Source organism: Lytechinus variegatus, chromosome 4 (assembly GCF_018143015.1).
Source record: "Lytechinus variegatus isolate NC3 chromosome 4, Lvar_3.0, whole genome shotgun sequence".
NCBI classification, from domain to species: Eukaryota; Metazoa; Echinodermata; class Echinoidea; order Temnopleuroida; family Toxopneustidae; genus Lytechinus; species Lytechinus variegatus.
The window spans coordinates 15658552-15676669 of record NC_054743.1 but is presented as its reverse complement, the minus strand read 5'-3'; the positions used below and the strand labels follow the sequence as shown (position 1 = coordinate 15676669).

At 33.7% G+C, this 18118-nt stretch overlaps 1 protein-coding gene across 1 annotated transcript in view; it reads left to right on the top strand.

Annotated features, from left to right (window-relative positions):
* The window catches only part of LOC121413487 (glutamyl-tRNA(Gln) amidotransferase subunit A, mitochondrial-like), a 32728-nt gene that overhangs the window by 11399 nt on the left and 3211 nt on the right, over window positions 1-18118 (top strand). The window contains exons 8-10 of the mRNA XM_041606309.1: window positions 4992-5184; window positions 12069-12189; window positions 16280-16485. Of these exons, the coding sequence (XP_041462243.1) occupies window positions 4992-5184; window positions 12069-12189; window positions 16280-16485 (520 nt within the window). The remainder of the gene's footprint in view (window positions 1-4991; window positions 5185-12068; window positions 12190-16279; window positions 16486-18118) is intronic.

The window sequence follows — 18118 nt, the reverse complement described above, 5'->3', positions numbered from 1 at the left end:
GTTGGTTGTTGTGGAATTGTCATCATAAGTTAAAAGTTTACGGATCTAGTTCATGAAACTTGGACATAAGAGCAACCATGTATCCCTCAATATCTTGTGTGTGTTTCAGGTCACATGACCAAGATCAAAGGTTATTTAAGGGCAATTTAACTTTGGCCGTGTTGGGGTTATTTGTTGAATTGGAATCATAACTTAAAAAGTTTATGGATCTAGTTCATGAAGTTTGGACATAAACATATTATATGTCTTGGGGAATTTTCTGAGACCCCTTTCTCATTTACTTTCTTGAACTGGTTTCCCTTTAATAAATCAGTTTAAAAAACCAGTTTAGTAGATCATTTTGCTTGTGTCCTCATCACAATCCCCTGGGGCCCGTTTCATAAAGGACTTGCAACTGTTGTAACTTTGTCATTATGGCAAGTACCATGGTAACAGGGCTCAGCAGCCAATCAGAATCAAGGTTGCCATGGTAGTTGCCATATTGACAAAGTTACAACAGTTGTAACTCTTTATGAAATGGGCCTCCTGAACGTGGTTTCCAGAACCACTTCACGTAGAGTGGTCGTGTTGCAATGGGAATGCACTCGGTGGGGTCATGTGTTTCGCACAAAATTTGAAATTGCAGCGTAGGCATATTCTACACACTGTGTTTACTGAGTAGCCAACACAACCGGGTGAACATCACTTTATGAAGACCTGTTGTGTCCTCGTCCATGCTTAAACCAGGTTAATGAGGCAAAGCGATCTTGAAAACTGCATCGCGGCGTGGATTTCCAAACTGGTTTGGGAGTTAAGATTGCTTCTAAGACTGCTTATGAGCACTCCCATTACACATTAAACTAGTTTCCACTGAAGGACGATTCCATACGTGTCGTTCGAGAAATATCAAACAACAATTTTCAGTCTCTTAGCAGAATGCTTGAGCAATAAAATTTTCTTCTTTTTTTCAGTTATGAAGTTATGATGGGTAGTCATGTGAAAAACTGATGACCAACCAAAAATGTTTGATTATGTGTGAATTGAAGGTGAAAATGCTGAGTGTCCTATGGGACTCAGAAATATCCTGGACAATACGCAACATTTTCACCTGTAATTCATCTATGGACGACATAATTTTGTTGGTAGTCATTGTTTTACATGACTACCCAGTAGTACTTTTTTATTACCACAAAAGAAATTGAAGTTGGTTGTTTCTTTGGACAGTAGGTCGAAAAGTGTTGTGAAAATGGCTGATTTTTCTAGCATGGAAGCACCCTAAACTGGATTCCACTATTGGTGTAAGAAAAAAAATCCATATTTTATTGTTCAAAATAGACACCGGAAATGAAATACTCTGAAAATTTGTTTTGCCCAAATGATCGTGGGCCCGGCAGCCGCTGTGCAGTGCCAGATCGACGAGGCTATATCCCTTTAATTGTTGAACGCCAAACAGAGTAGCAGCAACTCCCATCTTTTAACGTCTTTTGGTCTGACGTGGCTGGGGTTTGAACCCGTGACCTCCCGGTTGTGAGACAAACGCTCTACCAACTGAGCCAACACACATGTTGTAATGTGAGAGTAGATGAGAATGGTTTCTATTTCATAATTTCCTCAATCAGAAAGAATAACATAGCTTATGATGGGATAAAAATTGGAATTATTCATTTTTAAGTACTTCGGGAGATTTCCAAACTTGTTTCTTTCAAACAAGGATATACTTGTCTTTATATCTTTAGTATGATAATAATCTTTATCCTTGTTGTGTATTAAGTGATACCACCTTTCATATTCTTACATTCGCAGACCTGCAAAAAACACTTCAAATGTTACTGCAGTTTTTTTTTCTTTTAGTAATATGATATATTCCTCCGTGTTATGAAAGTGGATTTGATTAGTTTATCTTGCACGTGTGCCAAGACAAACAAGTGTGGTGCAAGCACGCCATGGGGACATTCCACAAAACACTTAAAACTTAACCTCTCCTGTTTTGAAAGCAGCAAGATACAAACTAGTTCCTTGCAGAAGTAAATTGATGCTGTGGTTGTGATTTGAACCCATGGCTCTATATTTTAAAGGCAGTAAAACAGAATCACTAGACCCACAGAGTGAGACACTTCTGCTTAATCATAATACAGCATAGAAATCAATTAAACAGATTCATATTGATAATACATTCATGATGATACTCATGAATTTATATTTCAAGACTTGTAGTAGTGAATTAGATGTCCCTTGTATTTAAAAATAATGTTTCAGAATTGTAAAATAATAGATTACAGGCAACTTGTCTAGTTTTCTTTACAAAGACTAAGTTGAAAAGTTACTCAAATTAATGATTCTTCAGAAAAGCTGAAGAGGAAACTAAAGTGTTTTCAGTTTTAGAAAAACATGTATCAAAACAAAATACACTGTATAACGAAGAATGAGGAATAAAATTTAAATAGAATACTTTGAAGGAAGAATAACATGAGAAAAAAACATTTCTCATATTCATATTCTTGAATATATGCCCAGGGGGGTGTTTCACAAAGATTTAAGCATGACTTAAGTCGCACTTAAATGCCGACGCATACATGATATGCAACGCGCGATCTTATTAATAGATACGCATTAGTGCGCGTCCTCATGACACGTTCGGACCAATGTGGTCAAGCCTTTCATACCGTACGCAAGTCGGTATTTAAGTGAGACTCTAAGTCATACTTAAATCTTTGTGAAACACCCCCTGGGCATATATTCAAGAATATGAATATGAGAAATGTTTTTTTCTCATGTTATTCTTCCTTCAAAGTATTCTATTTAAATTTTATTCCTCATTCTTTGTTATACAGTGTATTTTGTTTTGATACATGTTTTTCTAAAACTGAAAACACTTTAGTTTCCTCTTCCTCTTCAGCTTTTCTGAAGAATCATTAATTTGAGTAACTTTTCAACTTAGTCTTTGTAAAGAAACTAGACATGTTGCCTGTAATCTATTATTTTACAATTCTGAAACATTATTTTTTAAATACCCCCCTGATCTCTCCCTCACTCCCCCTCCCTCTCCATATCTCTCTCCCCCCCCCCCCCCCCCCCCCTCTCTCTCTCTCTCTTATTCCTTAATTTGCTGAAAGCCTTTATAGACTCTGATTTTGTCTAATGTCGCCCTCTCTCTCACTCTTCTTTGTGAAAACATATTGCAACAGACTATTTGATTGATGCACACCATAAAAAGTGTCAAAAATGTATACTCCCTAATTACTTTAAATCTCCAATTGCAAATCTGCTTTCAGTTCTTTCTCTTAATGACAGCCACTTTTCATCACACCCTATCAACCATTGTCTACTTCATGGTATTCAGTTTTAATTGCAATACTGAAACAAGATGTGCCTGGGATTTATAAGTATGTTAGATAAAAAGCAAAACTCTGCAACATGATTCCTGCAACCATTGAATTTTGCCTTTTTATGGAAACGATATGAACACATTGCTTCTGAGTATGTTAAAGCAAGGAGTTTTAAGAGATGGAGAACCATCCAACACATTCCCTTTAAAGCCACTTTGATGCCACAAGGATAAAATATATTAGACATGTTCTTTATTGGATTGTCTTGCAGATTGTAGACAAAAGATCCCCTCCTAACAACAGATGTACATGTACTGGCCAGATACAATAGGAAATATGCTTTTGTAATTATGATTGCTTTTTGCTGCCTCTGATTTGGGTTTTAATGAGCAGATTCATTGCTAACTTTTACTGGGGAAAGCAAAAACAAATGTTCAAATGTTTTTGAAATATGATTTAAAATTACTCGACTGGCCGCATGTGGCTGCAACTATGACACATAACAACAAATACCGTAGATATATTCACTGAAACTAATCTGAATTTTTTGCAAGGTAGCAGTGTGTGGAAAATTGTCAAATTCTAAGGGTTTTTCAAATTATGAAACTTTTTATACTATATTTCACCCAATTTCATGACATAAGGCTTTGAGATATATTTCATCATGTGTGTAATTTCCACATTTTGTGATCAACTAAAATTGGAAATATTTGCAATTATCTACTTTTAACACAAATCACTTTTCATTTTTTAAATGAAAATATATAATGGCATCACAGGTCACCACCAAAGGCTCCAGTTCACCTGTGTATTCTTTTGTATTTCTATAGAAATCAGAAGCTACATGAATTAATTTGCATTTCATTGTCACTCCATCTCTTTGAATTCTTGGTATAAGTAACACCTTTAAACAAAAGCTGTTACCACAGTTTGAGAATAAATAGGTCTAAGATATTTTTTTTCATAGAGATGCCTGTGAAATATCAAATACTTATTCTCTAAAGCTATGAAAAATGGAGTCACCGTACGTTAGATTCAGACTCAAATATTTCTACCGTTTCCCTTCTAGAAGTAAATTGTTGTTGTACAAAGCCTAAGAGAATTTACATGGTTCTGTCCAAAGTTTAGGTGAAGGTCCTATATTTTGAATTACATTGGACTTTAGTTCTATCATCACAACCTTTAAAATGTGTTTTTTTTTTTCATTTTTTGGTTCTGTATGAAAATTTGATTTGACCAATTTCTTCTGACATTGACAACCAATTTACACCGTTATTAAAAGTTGAAGAATATTTAGACTCACAAAAAGTAAAGAAAAATGTCAGTTGTGGTAACGTTCTCAAAATGAGTTTGAACAGAATCCGATAAAATTACCACCAAAGTGTTTGTAATGCATGTATGAATGAAAAATATGTGCGAAATGACTCTGGTCGAAAATGTGTAATTTTCGAGAAATTAACAAAATAAGCACTGAATTCCATCAACTGTTGGGTATTTTTCCAAGCAGTATCAATACGCTCTCCCACATAGGCTTTATTTGTGTTAGTGATCATCAGAATTATCATTTTCAGCAATTATCATTGATGTACCAGATTGTTTGTTGCAATTACTTTCTTTTACTTTTAATACAGATATTAAAAACATTGTCTCATATCTGTCTGCTTGTCTTTTGATATTCAATTATAGGAATACCATGCCCCTGGATTGAGTGAAGACGTCTTGATGGCTTGGTCCAAAGCTGCTGATCTCTTTGAAAATGCCGGTGCCAAAGTGAGCCCAATATCCCTCCCCCACACCCAGTATTCCATAGCTGTTTACTCCGTCCTCAACACCGTAGAAGTCGCATCCAATATGGCCAGATATGATGGAATAGAATATGGTACGTATTCTTTGTTTTTGAAATATGAAATGTAAGGAATGACTTTAAAGGAGAATGAAACCTTTGGAACAAGATAGCTTGTGTGAAAAAAATCAAAGAAACAGATCAACAAAAGCTTTAGAAAAATCTGACAAATAATGAGAAAGTTATGAGCATTTGAATATTGCGATCACTAATGCTATGGAAATCTTCATATTGGCAATGCGACAAATATGTGTGATGTCACTTGTGAAGAACTATCCCCATTTCTTAAGTATATATTTCACTTAAACTGCCTCTTTTATCACATCTATCAGTAGATCATGCGTTTTTTATAGGAGGGCATGTAATACAGATGTTTAAAGAATACATCATGGATAGAGTGTTTGTATCACCATTAGAAAAAGCAAAAAGAGATTTTGGCGGTATTTTATAGTCCATCAAAGGGAAAGTTGTTCACATGTGACATCACACATCCTTGTCGCATTGCCAATAGGAGGATCTCCATGGCATTAGTGATTGCAATATTCAAATGCTCATAACTTTCTCATTATTTGTCTGATTTTTCTCAAACTTTCTTTGTTCTTATTCTTTTTTTCTATTTCAACAAAGGCCTACGTGTTCCAAGGGTTTCATTTCCCTTTAACAACAGAGATGAGAAGGCCTAGTAGTGACACTTATAATTGACAGTTCAGGGAGGCATAATAAGGGCAAATTGTCCACTGCTGTTCAACTAGAATTATAATTTATATGGAGTTAATGGAACATCTCCAATTTTTACAGTTTTCTTGCAGTTGACAAAATGTGCCATTTCTGACACTCTGAGGGCCAATGGCCATCTGCCCGATGACTTTCTTTGTTCTGCTCTTAACTATGTTACACAATCCTGCACTTTTCCCATTTTACGTATTCATGAGAGTAATTCTTGATTTATTCTTAATGGTACCTAGCTTACATTTTCCCTTGTAAGATAAAATGCATTGTCATTTACTACTCTTCACGAAATATGTATTGTGTTTATGATATTACACTTTTGAATAGATATCGCACTAGTTCCTGTAATTATCAGGTTAAGAGATAGAAACTTTAAACATGAAGGTTTTAAAAGTTGATAGTATTTTTTGACTAATTGGGTTTTGCATGACACTTTCAATCCCCAATAAAGTGGGATTCATGAAATAATAATAATGCAATACAAGAAAGTAGCAAGTGAATGCAGATGAGTGATAAATTTGCTTTTAATTAGAGGTCTTGTGCTCGATTTTGGGACTTGAATGTGATTTCAATGGAACATACATTTCTTGCAAATCTCCTCAAGACAGATTTACTCTTAGAATGTTAGATTGTAATATCAGTGATTATGAAGGGTATATATATATGATATGCATGCTTTATTCATGACATGACTATTTCAAGATTGCATGAGAACAATGAGTGAGTGGTCAATGAGTGGTCATTCCTGGTTATGAGTCAAGGGATGTAAGAATTGAATGTTACACAGGAAATGGTCATCTTTAGTGGTCAGAGTGTCAGACAAGAGGCCCTCGTTACACATAGCTATGCCATATACGTTAGCTTAACTTTTTTAAAGGAAATTTCCTTCAAATATCAAGTTAGTGCATTTTTTTTAATTACTTGAGATTTCACAAAAAAACGAAATCGAGAATAACATTTTTTTTTGCTTTTAATTTTTTCAAACAGCTGTCCCATATGTCATGTTATAAAATTCTTAAATTCTCATTTTTTAATGATTTTTTTTATCACTGAAAACACTTCTCTCATAGAAGTGTGTATGAATTGATGTGACTGATGATATATTGAAGGCATTATTTATATCACATGACATATGGGGGAAGTGGCTCGCAAGCAATGTCACAAATTTAAATTATTATGTATGAAATTCCATAACTCTATTATTATTTAATTATTTATGTTTCTCTCATTTTTCTGTTTCAATAATTAAAAAAAACTTTTTAGCCCTCCAAAGGCCTTCGATTGAGTCAAATAATTTCAAAATATACACAAGCAAAAGTTATTACACAATCAAACAATGAACTGAAACAATAATAATAATACTTAAAATATTTCTCTTAAGAAAATAAAGAATGAAGAGACATCCATTTAGTATTAGATTTATTAAACAAACCTGATACAGAACTCTCTCATCTTCATAACTTATGTAGAAACAAATGTTGTCTGATTATACATACCAAACAATTCAATGCATCATTTCTTTTTTCATGGAAACCAAACATTATATTTTCCAAACTAAACTTAACATGTACCTGAGGACCTTCATTTATCAAATTTTCTGTTTCCTTCCAAATTTTGTTACTTATTTTACATTCATAAAAAAATTAAATGTTTCCATTTTAAAAAATGTAAATATTTCAATGAAAATGCATTTTTTTTTTCAATAATGCTATGATGGACTCTTCCCTTTAATGTAATTGGTGATGTACATGTACATTTGTCATCCATATACCAGTAGGGGAATTTACTTTCAGTTTCCAACCATACTTTCATGCTCATTGTTATCTTTTCATTCTCATTGTTATCTTGTAAAGTGACTTTCACTCTATGTCTTTACTTCTACTTTTGAAGACATGTTTTTGTTTAAATTTGTTTTCGTATGACTAATGCACTAGGAGAGCAAAACAGGGTTGGTGATTTTTTTTTATAAAAAAAATTATGAAAAATCTGATTTTTTTATTAAATTCAGATTTTTTTATTTAAATTTGATTTCTTTATTTTATTTGATATTTTTTTTAACAATTTTTTTAAACAAATCACAAACACAAATATATAATCCTGTACACTGCCGTAAACTTTACAATCTTGAATTTCACTACTAAAACCATTCTTAGCTTTTTATTTCATGATTAAATTAAGTAAGAAAAAAAACAGAATTCATAGAAAATATTGATGTCATGAAGATGCTGACAATTTCTGCTGTGTCTGGGTCATGTGATGTAGGGAACTCCTACTGACCGGTTCAATCAAAGTTGATGAACTATCTTGGTAGAGCTAATGCTGCATAGTTGGTGTTCCTATTCAAAGCTCCTAACATGTAATGAGGATCAGTTTCTTTGGAAGAATTCCATGACTCTGAGACTCACATTCTCCAAAGAGAAACCTTTTTTTCATTTTCAGGCCAAGGACTGAAGATCATTTGTTAAAGATAACTGTGTTTATTTTTCTTCAACCTCCTTTGTTCTTTGAGCCAAAGTTTGAACTCTCTGTTTCAAAGCATTCAGTTGCAAAGCTCTGACCAAATGGGGAAAAGTTGCAAGGTGATCTGAATGAATTCTTTTGCACAATAAACCTGAATAGTAAATAGTATTTATCAGTTCTTAGCAGTTTTACTAAAAATAAGAAACAGTTTCAACAGCTACAACATAATACTAGAGTTTAAATACAATGTAAAGGAATAAAATGTTAACTATAGGTTACCAGGGAACAATGAAGATTATACATATTATTGCACTCAATTAAACATATTCACTGACAAATGTACAAAAAATAAAATGCTAATTTTATAGGGAACTAAATGTATGGTTGCTGCAATTATTTAGTGTCCTTTACCAAGAGCATGCATATAAATTTTCTGTACATACATGTAGATTACTGAACCTTGCTCAGTTTAACGGCTGAATTAAAGGGGAAGTTCACCCTGAAGAAAACTTTGTTGTAAAAATAGCAGAAAAAATAGTCAAAAATATTGGTGAAAGTTTGAGGAAAATCCGTTAAAGAGTAAGAAAGTTATTAGAGTTCAAAATTTTGGATTTGTGACGTCATAAACGAGCAGCTGCCCCATGTGTTATGTAATATAAAATGTATGAATTTCAAATTTTGTATGGTTCCTGATGACTTAATATTGTTTTCTTTTCATGATCGGGTGTGAAATGATTTGTCTATTGATATACAAAAGTTCCAGTGAAAACCATTTTCAATTTTCTGAGAAAATGACATTTCATTGATTTTTTACCATTCGCTATGTAGGAATACTGCTCGCATATGACTTCACAAATCAAATAATTGAAATTCTAATAACTTTTTGGTTAATTGATGAATTTTTTTCAAACCTTCGGCAATATTTTTTACTATTTTTTCTGCTATTTTTACAATAAACTTTTTGTCAGGGTGATCTTCCCCTTTAAGCACAATCATATTACAGAAAGTCTGAACAGGCCTTGGTTCAAACCCATCCCGGCAAAAAGCTCTGATGGATTTCAGCCTTGTAAGCTCAGGGTTACCTTTTTAGATTCCTCTGTTTAAATTTTTACATACTTTTGTTCTGAAGTGCCATTGGATAGAGATGAATGAAATTGTTGGTGTTACTGTTTTATATTGTAGTTCATGTGAATGATCAGAATAGAAGAACTGCCTTACTTACTGTTATATTTTCTTTAAAATTGTTCTCTAAAAACACTTGGATTTTGACCTTTAAGAAACAAGAACATTGTGTACTATCAACAAAGAAACATTTCACAGGGAAAATTTTGTAAGTCCACTTATATAAGTGGAATAGGTGTCTAAGTGTTAACCACTTATAAGCTACAGGTTGTCTTTGGTAGATTTGTGCATACTATGAATAAATAATTATTATCATCATGAGTATGTTCATGTAAATTTGAATGATGATATTGGCAGGACAGTAATATCTTATGATACTTAAAAGTGTCACATACTTTTACACATTAGAAATTTCCCCTTCCGCTTTGGCACTCACTTCAAGATAGCTGTTTGAGAGAGTGTGTATTTTTTTCAAGCATTTAATGTAAAACACCATCTATGAAAAGTGATTGAAAAAGATCTTCCTTAAGTACAAACAGGTTTTTAATGAAGCTGGCTTTTATCCAAATACCAAAATGAGAACAAAAAAAGAGAAATTAAAGGCAAGTATTTTCCGTAATCAAATTAAAAATGCAGACAATAATTTTCTATACATAATTAATTCTATGAACTTCCTCTTTTTTGCATGTCCTGATATGCTAATTAACCCATAAACAACTGAGTTCTGTAGTTTACATAGACTTTTTACAGGGACCATTCGAGTTGGCTACGAGATACATGTACTCTTTACCAATAAGAGGCTGTTCTCATTACGCTTTCTAAAACTAGTTTACTGAAAACAAATTCAGGAAACCAATTTGGAAGATCGCTTTGTTAGCATTCCCACTTGATCACACGAAAGGGGTTTTCAAAATCACTTCACGTAAAGAGATCTTGTTGCAATGGAAACGCTCTCAGTTAGGTGACACGTTTTGCATGGAATTCAAAACCGCAGCGTAGGCTTTCCACAACTGTCATGTAGAGAAGTGTGCTCAAAATGCGTGAAGATCGCTTCACAAAGAAGGGTTGTGTCCTCACTTGCGCTAAAACCAGTTTACCGAGGCAAAGCGATCTTGAAAACTACATTGCTAGGTGGTTTTCCGAACTGGTTTGGAAGATCACTTCCAAGACCGCTTCAACCGTTCTCACTATACATTAAACTAGTTTTAGGAACGTAGTGAGAACGGTACTATAAGCAATAAACCACTGAGGTCCATCCCAGGTAAAGCTTACAAACATCCTGGGTCTAGAGCACTGAGATAATGAGATTTGCATTCCATTGCTTTCAGTGGACACAAGAAATTAAAACACTGTTTTTCCTAAGTTTTTTATATCATTGGAAGAATTTCCAATTAAAACATTTGAAATTCATGCCATTTTAGATATTTTGCTTTTTTAAGGAAATACGGCTAATTTGAAATCCCATTATAGGTAAAAAACTATTTTTTTTTACAAAATTTTTCTGTCTTCTGGTTCATATGATTTTGTTCAAACTTTTACTATATCTGCTTTTCTGATTATTCTTTTGTCTTTTTCAAACAACTCTTAATCTTGGTTGGTTTCCGTTTAAGATTGATCCCTTGTTTGTTCAATGTGTATTTTTTGTTTTCCATTTTATTTCAAATCTGCCTTGCCAACTTCATCATTTATATTCAACGTAAACAACATAAACAAGTGTATGTAATTGAATGCAATAAAATACAAAATAAATAGGTTCTTACTCTTTTACTATTTACCTTGGCACCAAAGTAGACTGCTCTTTACATTCTCTTTACAAGTTTTTATAGACACATGCATGTATATTTTAGGAAATGGTGTCAATTGAAATCGTAGAATGAAAGAACCTTGGAATTATCAAGTGTAATGTAAATGGGTCATGTGTAAGACACCCCCGTGGGATGAGTCAAGTGCAATGTGGAATACCATGATCTAGGGTCAATTAAATGAGTCAGGGTCGGGATGAAACACCCTAATGATTCAACTCTCAAGAGCAGTAGACACTTAAATCTTTATAAAGCCACAGTGAGTCCTCAAAGCCACAATTTAAAGGTACTTTTCACAACCTTGGGGGTCGTAAGGGGTAATCATGTGAATGATTTCCTTAATATGCAGTTGGCAGTGTTCCTTGTGTTGTATTCTAGAAATTCTAAAGAAATTGTAAATGTACAATTAAAAAAAACAGGAGATGTGAAAGGCACAAATGATAGTGTCTTAGCATTAAAACTGCTTAATCATATACAGCATAATATAATTTATGAAAATCACAGATCTTCAAAGGTTATGCTAGTTTGACATTTGAAAAATGACAATTTTTCATGAATAATATGTGCTCACTCTCAAGTCGCTTGACAGATCAATATATCCTTATTAAGAAGTTAGTGACTAACTGCTAGTCCCCATGTTTCTGGACATTCCTGCCAACATTTTATGCTCAAACTGTTTGTTAAAAAGTTATGATAGTTTGAAATCTGAGGGGATTACTCTTTTGTTATGTTTACATGTAGATTTAAGATAACTATGAAATGAATGTATAATCATATTTAATGATGGTTTGTTTATGTCTTGAACAGGTCATCGGAGCAGTGAAGCTGGTCGATCAACTGAAGAGTTGTATGCAGCTAGCAGGCATGAGGGCTTCTTAGAAACGGTCAGAGGTCGTATCTTAACTGGCAATTACTTCCTGTTGGACAAGTAAGTACCCCCCCCCCCATCAAGTGTTATTGTGTTTACAGGGGGTACCCAAAGCTGAAGCAAATTAACTTTATGAGAGAATGTTTTTATTAGCCGAATATCTTCTACTTAAATGTTAAATTGAAATTATGTTGCCAAGCAATAAACCCAAATTTGGAAAGTTTTTATAGCTGTGAGGTGAATTTGGCCTCCCCGTACAATTAGGGGAAAAAAGATTTAAAACTTGGACTGCTCACTGACCTACATTCATACATTCAGCCTATTTTAGCACATCTTTGGGGTCCCATTTTCAACAGCTATTGACTTTAATATTAAGGGCTTTTTTTTTATTTCAACATTCACTCATTGACTGTTATGTATGAAGTACACCATAATTTATGTACTTTGATTTAAATGTTTTAGGTTTACATTTAAGAAACCAATTCATTCACATTTTATGATTTTCTGAAAATGTATTCAAGATGGTATTTGCTTGAAGAAAGTAAAATTGCAGTGGAATTAGTGAAGTCGATCATTTGAAATGTAATGAATTAATGAGACATTCATCTGAAATACTGGTTTGGTTTTATTTCACTGTCACATTAGCTTTATATATACACAACAAAAAAGTAAGTCCCCCCCCCTAAATCAAATTGCTGTAACTTTTGAACGGAATCATTTTGAGATATGATATTTCGTAGGCGGTTTTCTACACTCATTGAGCAACTCCTGGAGAAAACTGAGATTGATCGGTTAAGTCATGCATGAGTAATTAAAGATTGTATTAAAAATGACAATTTTTTAAAGTCACATGAGCCGTTTTTCAGATTGTGCAAATACAAAGTTGGGCAAACATTGCTTTTAGGTGAGATTTATGGTGTTAATGCTGTTTTACTATCCATCATTTAGCCAATCCACACACAATTTTGATATCGTATATTCAATGTTGAGTGAGCACAATATTGCAGGGGCCGCTGCAGCGGGGTGGGGGGAGGGGGAGGTGGGCTAGGGGGCCCCACTTTTTAGCCAAAAGCATGTTTAAAAATCTAGAAATGACCATACGATTGTGATTTTTTGCATGGTCAGCCCCCCCCCCCCTCACTTTTGGCTCAGCCCCCCCCCCCCACATTTTGAAAACCGTTCCGCGGCCCCTGTATTGTGACGTATCATCATAGGGGTTTTTGGTACTATCCTCTACAACTTGTTAGGTCATATTAAATTTGAAAATGTTGGTGGCTCCCCCGATTATAGACCCTTCCCCCATTTATAAATTCTGGATCCATCACTGATTTGTCCATAAATAAAACTGATCATGAGAACGTTTAGGAAAAGAATACATTTATGCAGTATAAAGAGTATTCATTCTAAGTTTTTTAAGGTGCTCACTCAATCGTGAAAATGTTAAAAGATCAGAAAGTGTGTGGTGATAGAAATGATGGATGATAAATATCCTTGCTCACTGTAGCACGACGTAAAATATGTCCATAACATTTACTTAGAGGGTAGCTTATAAAATTACCTACACGTTCATGTAAAAATATATCAAAAACTCGCATTGGTTCAGAAATTATTGATGTTTGTTCAAGGGGGGACTTACTTTTTTTGTTGTATATAGATCTTAGGTCATATGACAACTAAATTCACGAACAAATATCCTTGGGACATATAAATGCATATAGGACCTAGATTCAACTGACAGGCCCTATTCTATGCTAAGGAGAGTTTTCACTCTCTTAGTTACTTTCTGTGTTGCTTCATATCTGTTCTTTGTTTAGGTATCGATTGATATGTGAAAATTAAAGTACTTCTGAATGTCTTATACTCATTACTATATTTATATTTTGTGTGTCTGAGGGGGTACGTGTTGCAAGAAAATATTTGCGATCAATTGCAAATAATCTTTTGAAATTTTACAATTGATTGATCACATGTAACTATAGCAAATCAGATTACACTCCTTGTTTCATGGAGCAGAATAGCAATCAATCGCAACTTTGCAATTAATTACACGGCATATGCTCAATTTGGGAACAAAAATAGACTTGCAATAATTGATCGCAAGTTTCTTGCAACACCCCATAAGTGTGTAATTGACCTTTTTACAGACTAGTATCAATTAGATACATGATAATTTATGTCTGGGACTGATCTTTATCACTGGCATCCGACATGACATGACCAGGACCTAAAACTCAAACCATTGCATCGATTCATAATACACCTATATAGCTTGGATTACAGGCACAGGCCATAATGATGCCCAATTTTTAAGGGACCATCATCCTTTAAAAATTTGTCTAATTACAAGTCTTCAAGAATCAAGCTATTTTTCAGTATCGTTGATAATTTTTGAAGAAAACAGTCCTTAAATGTTGATGGCAGAAACAAAATATTCAAACATAATAAGCAGATCATGTATCCATAGGTATATATTTAAGAGTTTTATAGAAAAAAAATTATTGTCCTCAAAGTTGAAGGAGGTTTTGATTGATTTGATATTCGTAAATGGACAAGTGGAAGGCGTGTCATATAAGCTAATCAAGAAATAAATAGGACACCATTACAATTTCTTCATTTAATTTCCTTATCGGAATGAAATAGGCCTTCCTGTTTGTTCTCATTAAGAGAAAACAAGATAGAAATATTTCTGTTCAATTGTATACAATCAATTTGTATGTAAGTATATATATTTAAAATGAATGGAGAAAAGAGGAAGAAGAGGAAGTGAAAATGAATGAAGAGGAAGGGGGAGGAGAAGGAGAAGAAGAAAAGAAGAAGAATAAGAAGAAAAGAAGAAGAAGGAGGAAGAGGAGAAGAAGAAGGGGAAGAAGAAGAAGAAAAAAGAAAGGAGGAGGAGTAATAGAGAAGAAGCAAAACGCAGAAGGAGAATAGAGTGCAATTTATAAAATATATATACATATCTAACAAGTATAATTATGACTATGTGGTTTTATATTATCAATGCAACTCAAATACCCTGTTCAGCTTCAAAGGCTGAAAATAATTCAATCTATATAAATGTAGTAAAATTCACTGAGCAAAAATGCTGAAAATTTCATCAAAATCTGAAAACAAGTAACAATGTTATTGATTTTTAAAGCATTTAATTTGTTAAAACATTTATATGCACCTCGTCCTTGATATTCGTGAGGCCGGCTGATGATGTCACATCCCATATCTTATTTTATGTTGTCATTGATTATTTCTTCTTTTTTATTTATGATATTTCTCCCTTAAAAATAAATGAAATTGCACCAGTGATTATTGAATGAATTAAATCTGTTGTCAATTCATATTTGGGGGGGGGTTCTTGGGGAACACATGTTGAATTTAAACACAATTTCATAAAAATAAAAATGATAATTTGGGATATGACATAGTTAGCTCAATGAATATTCATGAAGACATTCATAGAACTGTTTCGCCTATATAATGCAAATCTTTGAAATGTCATAACTTGTTTTCTTTCTCTGATTTTGATCAAATTTACAGTCTTTATTTGTCTATTTTGTTTTTTATCTGTTCAAATCTTATTATTTTCATTCCAGAGTACCCTTAAACATCTAACAAAAATGCACATGAATTATCTCTGATGTATATCATAAGTATATCAAGAGTAGAAACTCATTGTTCATTATGTTCTCATTTAAAACTGAATGAATCAGAAGCCCCAACTGAGAGTGAAAATAAAAGCTGCTGGTTGACTCATTATAGTATAGCGATAGTGCATGCCATGTGTAATAAGTGCTTTGTTTGGCAATTTAAGAGTAGATTCTATATATAATAAGCAATGCAATAATTACACCCCATTATAAATTAGATATTGAAACAGAATCTTATACCCTGTATACAGTGAAGAATTCTAAAGGAATAAGGTCTAAATGATACTGATAAAATTAATTTGATTTGTAAATTTCCACATCCATCTGGACCGAGATGCTCAAGATCATTAGTAGTAGTAGTAGTAGTAGTAGTAGTAGTAGTATCAGCTCTGTTTACAGAGAATGTGAGAGCAATATGAGTGTGCAAACATCAAATGATATTAAAGAACTTTCAAAAATCAAGCTCATGCATACAATTAAATTCAGCTATCCATTTATCAATCCCTCAGGAATTATGAGCGTTACTTCTTGCATGCCCAACGGGTTCGCCGTCTCATCTCCCAGGATTTCCAGAAGGTCTTTGAGAGCGGAGTGGACGTTATCGTAACACCGACCACCATCTCTGATAGTCCCACGTATGCTGAATTCTGTGAGGTTGATACCAGGACACAAGCAGAGAGGCAGGATATCTTTACTCAACCTGTTAACCTAGCAGGTAAGATTATGAATCTAAGCCTTGGTGATTTTTAATCACTCTGATCATAGATTGCTGAAATCCCCCCCCCCCTTTTTTTTCTATTTATAATCCATGGTTTTGGGGGGCATTTTTATTGTAAGTTTTACCTGTATATATGGTATCACATAACATCTACCACATACATGTACATGTAAAACATGCTTTCTAGTTATATCTTAGGTGTAGACTTTTGAAGTTATAAACTTATTAGCCTTTCATTAACATCTACGGCAACTTTTAATATGAATAATATTCAGATTTACCCATACTTCATGCAGGCTTGTAAATAAAACAGATAAGTTGCAGAATATTTTACCTTGATAAAATAAAGATAATTATATTATATTGGATGACTCAGAATGAAATACCAGAAATATTCCAAGAGTTTGGGCAAATATTCCATGAATCGTAGATGAGTGGAATATTAGCCCAAACGAGTGGAATATTTCTGGTATTCTATGAAATAAAGCCATCCAAGAAAAAAAAAAGAGGGATAAGTTGATTGAACAAGACATGTCACTTATATGGCATTATCACTTTGTCAGAGTTCATTATGATGTAATTGCGTGTCATTGTACTCTATGCTGCGTATCGCATTGCAATTGCTTTCCTTGTTGTACGCGTTGTATATTTCACGCATGCGCACTATACTGTTGAATACAGTCTCATATTCAACGGCAAGTTTTGTACAAGAGCCTATGGGATATATACATATATATATATACATGTATATATATATCCCTTGGATTTTTGGTCTAGGGTGACGCTCTAGTATTGAATGGGCAATTGATCCAGACCTAAATACGCGTTTTTAATGCGTCACTATAAAAACACCCTATAATAGATGATAATGATAATCACAATATATTGAAACGATTAAAGAAATCTGTAAAACAAGAAATTGGCAAACTCTCTTTAGAGGCCTGTGTAATTGAAATTTCAATGGTATGTGTGTGATATTTTAGAGTAATTATGATCTCAAAATGAGTTTGTACAGAATCCAATTAAATGACCACCAAAGTGTCTGTTTGTATTATAAATAAAAAACATGTGCCAAAGGATTCTGGAAGAAATTGTGTAATTGCTGAGAAATTAGCAAATAATCATGGGATTCAAGTCAAGGGGGCCGACATTCAAAGCAGTAATAATACACTGTCCCACGTGCGCTTATCTGTGTTGGTGATCATAAGTGTGGACAGTTGAGCGTAGATTTCAAGATTTCACAAAGTTCAGTTTATGCAACTGTCTCAGATCTAGATCCTCGATGATATAGTGACAATTAAGCCTGGTTTTATAGATTTTCTCATGAAATCAGTGTTTACTCCAACTACTTTCTTTTATCTTTAAAGACTTCGTTATTTGTGCGTCATCATATCAACAGTCACCTGCTCAACCATTCCTCTTATGACAGTCACTGTGTGTGGGTGTGTGTGTGTTCATGTTTTATACGAGAATGAAGTATGGTTGTTTGTAAGGGTTGTACTTGATTTATTGAAGTCGATTTTAGGCGTGGTTCCGATCACAGCTGCTGCGAATGTAGACAAGGATTACTCTGGCACTACAAATTAAACCATTAAAAGTACAAGCCAAATGTCTTATCGCCATCATTCCT